General features: G+C 34.2%; 1 protein-coding gene across 1 annotated transcript in view; it reads right to left on the minus strand.

The window, feature by feature from the left end:
- Positions 1–11,917, minus strand: part of LOC137394022 (uncharacterized) — a 39,416-nt gene extending 27,499 nt beyond the window's left edge. The window contains exons 1-8 of the mRNA XM_068080737.1: positions 11,725–11,917; positions 8,649–8,701; positions 8,113–8,213; positions 5,791–5,963; positions 5,337–5,485; positions 4,493–4,660; positions 2,586–2,723; positions 189–349 (exon numbers count right to left, since the gene is read on the minus strand). Coding sequence (XP_067936838.1) covers positions 189–349; positions 2,586–2,723; positions 4,493–4,660; positions 5,337–5,485; positions 5,791–5,963; positions 8,113–8,213; positions 8,649–8,701; positions 11,725–11,917 — 1,136 coding nt within the window. The remainder of the gene's footprint in view (positions 1–188; positions 350–2,585; positions 2,724–4,492; positions 4,661–5,336; positions 5,486–5,790; positions 5,964–8,112; positions 8,214–8,648; positions 8,702–11,724) is intronic.
- Positions 11,918–12,811: the final 894 nt, after the last annotated feature.

A 12,811-nucleotide genomic window follows, 5' to 3' on the forward strand; every position in this document is an offset into this window, starting at 1 on the left:
CAAAATTTTAGACTATCATTACATTTTTTGCAGCATTTTATTTTTAACAAAAGTTTCTTGTCAAAAACCCAGTGGCACGTCAATCACTAGCATTCTAAAACTTCAAATTATCTTTTATTCATTAGATAGCAGTAACAATGCTACAGTGTGCAAGCATTGATCATTTTGTATAAATTAGAACAACTAACCTGTTGAGATGGAAGTAGATAAAGGTGCCTGTAGAGTGAGCATAAGGATTGTTAGGATCAGCCTTCAGCAAACTCTCTACGTAAGTTGATATCACCTCCATGTCCTCCGTATTGAATCTAGCTAGGTTAAGTCCGTACTCCGACAGATATTGATACAAGGCCTGTAGAGACATTGTAGTTGACAAGAACTGAAACTAACTAAAAACTGATTTATCTTCACTCACCATGACTAGGTTACCGAACCAACTACTAGTCTATGTATACATATAAATCTCAGCGTTTGTGTGTTTTTTGTAATTCTGTGAATTGGTGTGTCCAGCTATAGAGCTATTAAAATGTAGAAATGAAACATTCACTTCATGCAGGATTTCATCTCAGTACCTTCCGCTCGCCGAGCAAATATCTTATCAACTAAGCTACGCGAGATGCATTGAACTCTGAGGCGGTATGAGCCACTCTGTTGGTTAAAATAGGCATAGCATTCTGCTTAATGCAATGCAACTAAAGCTTGCTCTCACGGCTCACATTAGTAAGTTTAGCAATACGGATAGTAGCGTACTCAAATTAGTTTTTTGGCAATGTACCAGGCTAATGGCAAGTGGCAGGCCACTACATTACCTGCCACTGTTTATAAGCTGTGTTTTGATACCCGTGCAATGCTGGGCATTTGGCTAGTAAAGTACATATAGAGCAAAATCCTTTTCAGGCCTGTATTCAAGGACCATCACATATTTCCTTAATAGCGACAGCACGCTCATTTTAAATTACATGACAGTTCTGCTACTACATATTCAACTGCATTGTAAATAAAATAAGAAAGATCCATGTTTACCCAAATACAAAGGGTAGCCTCAGATCTATTGAAAACCCACTTTTCTAACAATAAAATTTTTTTTATACAAGTAAATTTCAGATTTTGTGTGGTATCACTGTTCTGAAAGTCAGAATATTAAAGACTCCATACAGCAATTAGCAGTAAGGCTAATGCTCTAATCATTTGACCACGTGCACGCAGCCTGTCACAAGTGCAATTTGTATTATTCGTTTTGAAGTTATCTCCTTTCTTCACAATTACCTCGGGGCCTCTGAGGACTCCCTCCTACATTATCTAGTTATCAAAATGAGAGAAAATAACTCTTTTATTGTTGCAACCACATTGTTGGAGGACTAATTTTATAGCTAAGTTATCAAGTGAAGTTCGAGTATCATCACATCTGTGCCCATTATTATGGTCAGCGATATCTTTCCAAGTTACATAACAGCTCTACAATTGATCAATTCAGTGATTGCTTCATGGGCTGGTGCCCCATGCTAAAAATCTGCACTGCTTCTAGCATGTTGGTTTGTTTAGAATGTCATACAAAACAATTCGCTCGTAATTATGGTAATAACAAAAATACAATAGTTTTTAAAAGTGTAACATTCATTTGCCAGCACACAGCCAGTGCAAGTAGACGTCAAAAATGGAGATTTTGCATAAAACACTGATAAGAAAACATTTAGTGTCACTCAAGGCGACATTTTTAGCCTTAGTTTAAAGATCTCTATGACAAAACATCCACCTTTAAATAAGGATGGAAATGAAAAAAAGGAATGAAATATTCCACATTTTCAGAATCCTAAGGAGACTAATAAAAATTAATATAGGAAGCTTGTTCCTGGGAACCACTCATCTTACTAACACATAAATTCATCCCCAGATAGTAATAATAACACATATCCTGCATAGGGCTTGAAAAGAGAAGTAGTTCACAGCTTTTGACTAATACAAAAGACCCAAAACTCTTAACACTAATTAATTAATAGCCTGGTAAACACCTGCACAGCATCACAGGAGAATGAGTAAACATCTTTACAAATCACTGCTGTTGGCATAGTTTCACGAAATAATAACAATTTCAAAATGAACCTGCAAAATGTTTCAGTAGATTTATCAGAAAGTATCGCTATTGTTCTATCGTTTGCGATTGTTTATGATGTTTGAAGTGATTGGACTGCTAGTATGTTTGAAGACTAAAATCAACAAAACTTGATTGCAGTTAAAACGCTCAGATCAAGCAGCGGAAGTGCAATTATGACATCTACAGTTGCGGAGAGGCTGAAAGAACAGAGATATGTAAAGCTGCAACTTGATAGCAATAGCCAATATCAATTATGGCAACGATAGCAAATAATGATGTCATTTCACACGGTTTTTTTCTGGGCGTTTTAACCGACATCAAGTTTTATCAATTTTAATCTTAAAACATCCTGGCAGTCAGATCACCTCCAACATAAAAAACAGTCACAAATAATAGAAAAATACTGATACTTTCTGATTAGATCTACAAAAATTCTGTAAGTTCATCTCGAAGGAGTACAAGCCATTGCCGCTCTAGAGTAATATAAAGCACTCACGGCTATGTTGGAAGGGTCCACTTTGATGACTTCTTGTAGCATTCTCTTGAAGTCATCCATACGTCCCACTTTCTTATATGCAATGGCTGCAATGACAGCTGCCAGCGAGTCCTTTTTGGAGCTATCGATAAAGAGTTGCTGCAAAAAAACATAATCGACTGCAATGACTTTTTTACCTTGACCCTTAGCAGTATGACTGATAAAACCTTTATATGGCCTTCATGTAAAAAATAACTTGTATTTTTATATATATAACGGCATTGCAGCTTCGGAGTAAGAGCTCACAAAAATGACGCTCAGATTTTCTATAAATGGTAAAGTTCACATGACAGGGTATAGACTTGAAATACAGTTAAACCTAATCGTATCAAGTTAAGTTGTCCTGCATTTGCTTAGTATATCAAAGCTGTCTCTTGTAGGAGCAACTATTCCTATTGTAGTGCACTGTATACACTCTAATTCACTTGACAGTACAAAAGCCAAACAAAAAATAGTTTAGGTCATAACACGTAGCAGAAAAAGTGCATAATATATGAAATCACAATGTTAAAGCTAAATAACTTATAAAAACAAAATAAAGTAATGAGAATCAATTAAAAAAAGTTTTTCTTGTTGGCCTTGTTACTTAACGATAGAACACAATAATGAACATTTAGGTTTGGCACTGCGTGCATGACATAACTTATTTCAACTTCAAACAAAGAGTATAAATTTAATTCGTGTAGGCCTATATTTTTCTCTTTAATTTTTACTAGTCTTTCTGCTTACTATTGCAAAATTGTGATGTTTACAAATCTTCAACAATAAAATACTTATTAAATTTTAAATCATATTTTGGAGCATTCTTATGTTAACTCTACTAGCTGGTTCTAAACTAGCTGTATCTGCAAGTCTAAATCGTACAAAACAACTTTGCAATTAAATTTGAGCATAGTTGGCATAGAAAGATATTATGCAACTCTAATTTAACAATAGACAAGGTTTCAGTGGCAGAGATGCTGCAGATAAACTAAACACAATAGATGAAATTAAAATGTGTGGACCCATAAGAAATGAAAAATCAAGAAAAAATTGAGCAGACTATCAAATCAAAAGCTAGTCAATGACGTCTACAAAATATAGACTTATGCAAAATCCATAAACTAAACCAGAGTCAATTAAATATGCTTTCAAAAAACTCAAAATGTAGTAGACATAAGTCAGTAGAGGCTGCATTTAAAAAGAACAAACGCCATAAAATACTTCATGAAGGTCTTTAAGAAGTGAGCCGAGAGAATGTGAGGTGTACACTGGCTGGCAGCAAGAAATAAAGTCTAACAAAACCCACTCTAATTAGACAGCGAGCCTATACATTGTATCACACTGATAACATTATACTCTTCATCAGATATCGACTATGCATCAGGTTCATTCATTCAAACGCATGCCAGCACCGATACTATAATAGTTGAGGCAGTTGGTTGGTATTAAGAGAGAGAAGGGCGTTGATCGCCAGATAGTATTGATCGCGCAGCAAAATCCAATAAGATATGTTTGTCATTTGAATCATTAAAACTCTCCCATTTCACCGCAGACACGCATACACAGTAGTACAACTACCTTTATGAGTCTTTCCTATGCACGCACTCTACCTCTAGCATGTCAATCAACAAATATGGAAACCTTAGAAGTCTCAAAGACATCATTTCTGCATCATACTGAATTTGTCAAACAAAAAAAATTAAAAGTTGGGTTGAAATTACAATCTACATAGCTCAGACTGCATAATACTAGATCACTTAATACCGCTGATATTAAGGTTTCATTGATAAGAAATGCCTGATTATGGCTTATCTAAAATGTGAGGTTTTACTAAAGTCATGAACATAGTATATTCCAGTCACTAAATTGTTTGTGTATCTACTGACCTCTGAGCTAGAGGCAATAGAAAGTGGCACATTGAGTGACTTCAGTGCATCTACCAGAGCGTCCACAGTGCTCTGTTCATAGGCATCCAGAGCCAGCCATTCTCCATTCTCCAACTCAGACATTGTATTTCTAGCGGCATCAATAGACTCAGTAGAGAAGTCTCCTGCCTACCAAAAGTGCATGAAGACATCAATGAATATATTGGTCAGGGTTTACAAAAAAGTATATGCACCTTGAGACACAAAATTGTTGTAGCCATGATTTTACATTTTTCCAGTTTTTGTTTTGTACAAACGAAGCTGAAACGACTGTTTGTATATATGCAAGGTTGTATAAAGTGTTACTCAACTAAAATTAATTTAAAAATAGTTCTTTGAGAATCTTCGGGTATAACTTGTGAAATAGTGAATCCAGCTTGAAAAATGATTTGTTAAAAAACGTTTTACAAGAACCAAATATAAAGGTGCGCACATATAAACATATGAGAAAATCACTTGTGTTATGCATGTAGCGGTGATGGCTAAATACTGCATAAATATGTTTAAAATATGTAAAGTTGCACTTGTCAGTCAGAAAATGTAAAACAAAACTTCCTTATGATTATCAGTCTTCAGAGCTATTTAGGAATTTAACTATCGGATATCCATCTAATCTCGAACAAACGAGAAGTAGATAATTGATAGTTCAGCAGACATTATATGGTGAGTGAAATAGTATAAATAGTAACAGCAGTTTACCTAGTTGCTTGCATTGCGAGACCATAGAAGTATTAATAGGAAACATTTACCTACTGAACACAGAGGTGCTGGGTGAATAAGTGTACACACATGCCCAAAAACCTACCACAAGAGTAGTAATGGAGTAGAACCAGTAATTCATCTCCCACAATCTACCAGCCATTACTGCTTTCCCTGCAGCTGCCATCGCCTCTCCGTATGCCTGAGTAGCAAACAATTTCAGAGCCAGTCGATAGTAGCTGTTGGATCCATTGGCTGGAAAAAGGATAAACTTATACTCACTAACAACGGTAATTTTTACGCCTGTAGTCGATAAAAAAGAACCAATGTGTAATGCCATTACTTTGCATCCTTCACCTCTCCTAGTAGGTATGCTAACGATAATTGCCAGTTTTCAATGGTGCATTTATAGACTTGATGGCTAACTTATAAATGATGCCAACATAGCAACAAAAAACCACACCTATATATATATATATCAGATCAGATATATTGATTCATCTTAAATAATTAAAATAGTCTTAACGGTCTATATTGTGAACCAAATTATCATATCCTACCTGGTGGGCCGTTTTCAGGGCACTGTGGCTTTTCTATATAGTATTTTATGCCCCCAGCAACTTTGGTCTTGTCAACACCATAAAAGTCATGCAGTTCGCACTCATCAAAGTCATAATTAAATATTACAGATTCGCACCAGCTACGGACCCGGCAGGCATGGATGCAAGCATCTCTGAAAACATAATACAAGCTAAATATATTTCAGGTCTACAAGCATGAAAAAACAGTCTTTGGCATTATTGCAAGATAATTAGTATGATCTGTCAGTAGGAGATATTAAATAAGGTTTACCATTCTTAATAATTTGCTATATGCGCTGAGGTTATATCCAAAAATTATGCATTCACAAAATCGTTGACATTATATTATAAAAATATGGAGTTTGAACATTTTCGAACAAGTGTTGTTCGAAGCAAAAATCAGAAAGCAGATTGAAATGAAAGATATGATAATCTGCTATATGTTAAAGATTAAGTGATATCGGCAGCTGTGAAATTGTATCAACAGATTTTTCTTTTTGCTATTACTAAAGACTATCATTTAAGAAATATTTGTGGAAACAGGAGATAAAAGGCTAAATGTACAAAGGTTTGGACATATTATAGCACAAACTATTAATAAGGAACCGTATGAAATGCTTCACATGCCTTATCCTTTTCATTATTATTGGTGGTGGATTTGTAAATTTAATTAGAAGATTAAGGAATCCTATAACTGTTGTTCTTGTAAATCTGTTTATCTACTAACCAATGTAACTGATTTACTCTATATTTTGTGAACTTGATGTTGTGCATTGTGAGATAAACAATTGCAGATAAATTTATCATATAAACACCCAAAAGTCAAATTTTGTTAGGATCTCAATCTTTACTATAACATGAGCCGCAACTGTCATTCTGAAGACAGGATTGGATGTTGGGGAAAAAGATTATTGTCATTGACATAAAAACTTGCGACTTGCAGCTTTGTAGAATTAGACTCTAAGACCTGGGCCAAACGACCGCCATTTAACATTTTAGCATAGTTGTGCAGATTGTACAGGTGCACTTTATTAGCACCCTAATGGTCTCTCACAGTATACTAGACTGTCAGTGTAATAGTTGCATATAACATCATACATAAACACTACAGTACAAACTAAATAACCTCGACTATCACACGTCAATATTACACATAATTCTTTTTTAACATAATATTCATGAATAACGACTTGCTATCTTTTACAAAAGGAATTTAATTCTATTTAAAAACAGATGGTCAACGAATTTACTTCTTACTTCTGATTGACCTGATTGCTCAGTATAAAGAGTGGATTTATATTGTTTTTTTTTCTATAAAACATATTTATTCTAGTTTTAAATTGCAGTAACACGATTCTTGAAAATATGTTTGTGTTAATTATGAGCCTTTTCTTAGGTTGATTTTAACTTGGTTTGAATTCAAACAGACTACTTTTCTATGTTCTAGTTGCCAATTTATGTGTACTTTTCTAAATGAGTAAACAATGAACAAATAATGAATGCTTTTTGCACTGAATAATCTTATCTTACATTATTCATATCTGTAGTCGAAAGTATTACTAAGGCAAGTAAATAGTTTATATAAAAAGATTAGTTAGGGACTACACCATAAAATAAATTTAATACTGCCCACAGAAGACAGGAATAAAAGTTCTAAAATGACACTGATGATACCACCTCACCAAATAACAGCAAATAGGCTGACCTCGATTTGGAGACCTAAATAATTTTCCAGCAAATAAGAACATGAGCCCATAGATAATTTTATTTGTTGCAAATGATACCTGAGACTGAAACTATTGGAAATTGTCATGAGAAAAGGTACACTTAATAATATCGGTATTTGTAACCGTGTCCTCTAAAAATAGGAAGCACATGAAGTATTACAACGATAATTGCCTCAATAGTTTGAGCAGTAAATAATAAACCAGAATGTAAACAAATAAATAAGTGCATATCTATAAATGAAGCGAAAATTATCAAAGTTGTATTTGTAGATCACCCATGATGTACATACGTAGTGCATATAAGTAACCATCAACATGGCTCTACGATGTCTGATGCCAGTGTGATGCCTACTTGGAAGCATTTCAGTATGAGAGCAAGAGAATTTGGTATTAGCTTGCATCTGAGTTAAGGCTGATGATGTAGCTATGTATATGTTCTATTAGCGTTACAATGATTTTTTGCCGACACCTTTACAACACGCGTGCTTCATAAAGTCCATGAAAATTATCTAAAATCGTAAGTTTTTATTCAAATAGAGACATTTTGAACACATAAAACCTTTCTATTTCTTACCTCGTAAATATATTATTGTCAGTCAAGTAGTCAGAATAGTTGTCCCTGTCTAGTAGTAATCTTGGAGGGTAGAGTGTCTGTTCAAATCTCCGGCTTTCATACTAAAAATTACAAATAAGTACAATAAAATAAGACGTGTGAAGACATTTTTTAATTTTGAAATACAAATAACACAATGTTTTGGAATAAATGTGCATGCAGTCCATTATGTGTGGATGTAATACGGTTTATACAAAAATTATTTCTTAATTATAATCATTGAACAAGACAAGTTCGCCAATATCTTAGTAGTTCAGAGACCTACAGAAACTCAACAACTGGCAATTCAACACTCACCAGAATATTTTAAAGCCAGAACTCTCTAGCAGAAGAGTACTTAACAGGGCAGTGGCACTAATTGCTCGCAGTAGATACATAACATGATTCACTTCCTCTCTCATGCATATTCGTATATCACAGTGATGTGACATATATTTATTCTAGATTATATTTAGAAGCAACTGTCAGCGATAACAAATGCCCTGCAGCAAACTTACCTGAACCCATGCACTGTTAGGCTTGCTTGAGACATACTCATTGCATTTTTCATCTGCAACAAGTTGATAGCAGCTTTAACATTATCATAATTTATACTGAAAAAAATTCTCTTGTCCCAAGCTTATTCGAATGAATAGTTTAAGCCTAAAAGAAAATTTATTAAAATAACATTTCAAATAGGCTTTTAGTGCTCTGAATAGCAGATGCACTCCATTGCAAACGCAATGGAGAGCAAGGAACATGTGTATGTGTACGGAGGGCTTGTTTTTCATTATATTATTATGTATATTATTATATGTAATAATATTATATTAATATATTATATATAATATTCTTATATAAAATAATATTATATTAATACATTATATTATATATTATAACATTATATTGTTATTATATTATATAAAAATCAGCAGATAACTTTATGTTTGTAGTAAATCAATGGTTATTCAAAAATATTTTTATTTTATAAAATCATATAGTACTTAACAATATATGTAAGTTTGAACTCTACTTTAAATATTTGTGCTTCAGTAGGAACTAATTTTATTTGTAATTTCGGTGGAATCCCTGTTTAGCTTGTTCACATCTTATATAGACATTAAAAAGACTTTTTGGAAATCACTTTACATTCTTATACTAGCTGCTATTATTATATATATGGTAACTAAACATTCCTCTGTTTCTAACTATATATATACATATGCTTTTATTCTAACTATTTCATGACTGTATTACAACCAAAATAAAGCGTATTTACAACCGAAGTCAAGCGTATTTGCTAATCTTATAAACTAAGGTATGTATGTGATGCCAAGTATATGGAGACTGGAATCAAGAAGCATGAATGAATCATTTAAGAATAAGCGACCACAAATTTTCTGACGCAATAATTATTGTGCAACGTTATTCACTGCGAGTTGCTTTGAAATTGCTACAGTAACGCTAAATGAAGAAATTCTTAAATTAAAACAGATTTAAATATTAAGAAAGGCCCTTGAATACCTTGCTCTAAACAGCTTATCAGTAATGAGCATGATGAACACAATACAAGAGTAATAAACAGAAACAACAAGTCCATTGAAAAATGTTGTAACTGCAGGTATAAAGAGGAATGCCTGTTTGATGACAATTACTTAGAAAAGAACATAGCGATAGTGTGTCTAGCAACAGTTACAGAATTATATATGTACAGTACGTAATATGTAAAATGGATTTTACTGGAATAGATTTGCGACTACAATTTGTTTGTTGTTTTAATATACCTACGTCTAATTGCACCCAATGAATAGTAAGCATTTTAAAATAAAAAAGACAAACTGCGGAGCGCAGGACTAATTTATTAAAGTATACAAAAAAGCATGTTTTTGACTTTAGAAATCTCTTGAAGCATTTTAACTCAGTTTATATTGAACCAGGAGCCAACTTTTGCCATATTGAGATTCACTCTTGAAATCATAAAATTCTGTTCTATGGTTCGAGCTTTTGCAAAACATAGAGTGTCATTAATTAAAATTCCCTTTATTTGTAAATCTGCAAATCATTTCTGCATCATGCGGAATGATTATGATGCAGAAATGATCTTAATGATTTTGATTTCCAATGCAAAAAGTTCAAACGGCACAAAGTCGGGCTATAACAGGATGGTAAGTTTTGCTTTAAGATAAAATGTTTAGAGCCTAAGCAAATTGAGAGTGGGTCATGCCTTAAACTTGGATAGAGAGCTGACTTTTTCTTGCTTTGACTATAGATTTTACTTAACATAATAACTTTGCAAAGATTTTTTGCTACCGATTGGCCTGTAGTATGGTGCTTATAATTAATAGAGTTATTCACAAGAGAAGAAGCAATGATTCCATTGTTTGACAGCTTAAATTAAAATTTACTTCCTTGTGTGTAATTCAAATTTCACAACACACTCAACTCTAATGTAATGCTGACTCTCACACACACCATCTTGTTTCAGCTCTTTTGATACATATACAAAAAGGAAAAAAGGATTTAATTCCGCTGATACACAAATACTAAAGCGTAAGACTGGTCCCAGTAGCCTGATCGTAACTTGAACAGAGAACAAAAGCTTTATACAAAACACCGGCATTCAATAATCGTTGAAAATAAATCATTAGCATTGATTTGATTGTTAATTGGAGGTTTCGGGAGCAAACTAGTTTAGTCGACAGAAATGAAGTAATTCTAAAACAGAAAAGGATACAGACATACTTTGTTTGAAGATGTACCTTGTGAAAATGCTTGTGATACCTTTATAAAGACATATAAAAACCTTTATAAAAACTATAACATTGGCGACTAATTTCAGGAATGCGTGTACGGTCTATGGCAGAAAGCTGGCTTACAAGACAAGTACATTATTAGCATTTCTTGTTGGATATGTGAAAGTTGAACAAAAAATCAATAAAAGAGCTTGAGGCAATGTGCGTCTAAGTAATATTATGCAATAGAAATGAAGTTCTAAAGCAAAAAGTAGACAACTCCTACAGGAAATTCTAACTTTAAATTCCAAAGAACGTTTGCAATGATAACCGATCGTGTGTATTATTGCTCTGTTATTAATCATAAGTAGCCAATGAGAAGAGATAAGGTCCCAGTTTTTAAATAGGTTGCCTGGGTAGCCAATATTCTTTAGAAGGTTGGCCTATACATTTGATTAAATCTTGTATTCCAATCTCCATGAACTTGTATTTAATCTGCTATTTACATGTAAAACCTCAAACCCAGTTTAACAAATGATTTTGCAAAAAACCGTTGTTATTTATTTAAAACTGTTGGTTAATCAGGCAAAATTTTACTTGCGTTTGCTGGATTTGACATAGCAAGAATAAATTTAATGCAGATTAGACGGCAGTATATTTTATTCCAACACTGCATCAGCTTAACAGTGGACATTCTGAACTCAACTTATCTAACAAATGAATGAAACTGAAATTCAAAAATAAACTTAACAATGGAATCAGCTTAACAGGAGCCAATCTTAATGCAACTTATTTAACAAATGAATTGAGTTGAAAAATCAACGCACTCAACAAGATCAAGCCAGGTAGTCAGGAAACTTACCATTAGTTTGAGTGCGAGAGATGGTAACACACTCGGCACCTGGGGCTATATTATCATACAGCCAACGTTCAGCGGTTCCCTCTTCAAAGTCTTCAGCGTAGTTATTAAAGTCGCTGGCACAATCCTGAGCACATGTTAAGGATATCACAATAAATATCACACAAAATGAGAGATTGAAAAAAGTTTTAGCCATTACGCTACTGCCAACAGCTTCTCTCCAAACAGCTAGCTGTAAGTTCAAATATTGTCAGTTATGCTGACGCAGTACAATCATCACAGTAGAGCCAACACCCAACCAGTAATACTAACGCTTGTAATATATGCACAGCGAGCCAATACAATGCGGCCGCATTGTATGACGCTTTCAATAGATTTTCCTTTCAATAATGCAGAGCGAAAGCCAGTCTGCAAACATCTGCTATTAAATCATGACTGATGGGCGAGGCGCAGCCACCCGACCTAGCCCACACGAATGACAAAAGAATGTTATTTGTAATAATTTTGTTCGACAACATCATCATGAATAGACTGAATCAGCAACTCTCTCTATCGGGCAGTAATAAATAGCCCATCCCATCTGCATGAGAAAAAATCATAGGCGGCCAAAGCTTAAAACTTCATAAAGTTTGGTTTAATCTACATTATCAACTGCAAGCGCATGGCAAATACGCTTGTTGGAAGAGTTTCAAAATCTAAGAAATGGCTGCTAACGAAGGACAAAATAAAATTCAAGCCTTGAATAAACTAAACGTGTCCACCACCAGGTCTGATGGGACCTCATTAAGGTTAGTCCTCGTGAGCGGACTAGTGAAAAACAAACTGATCCAAAGGCAAAAGGTAAACATCATTGCAGCACTGGTATTATAATCGTCGCAAATGCAATATGAGAACGAGCGATTCTTATTGGATACTAAGAATAGCTCAGGCATACCGAGTGAGGAGTCGTGTTTCATTTGCCACTGCCTTTAGTGTGGCTACCAGCACGGAGGCGAGAGAGGTTTCTCTTCTTACTTCCCTCTCTCCTCTCTGCCCTTCTCTTTCTTTCTCTCTCTCACACGCACTCTCTCTCTCTCTCTCTCTCTCTCTC

This window comes from Watersipora subatra, chromosome 4, assembly GCF_963576615.1.
Source record: "Watersipora subatra chromosome 4, tzWatSuba1.1, whole genome shotgun sequence".
NCBI classification, from domain to species: Eukaryota; Metazoa; Bryozoa; class Gymnolaemata; order Cheilostomatida; family Watersiporidae; genus Watersipora; species Watersipora subatra.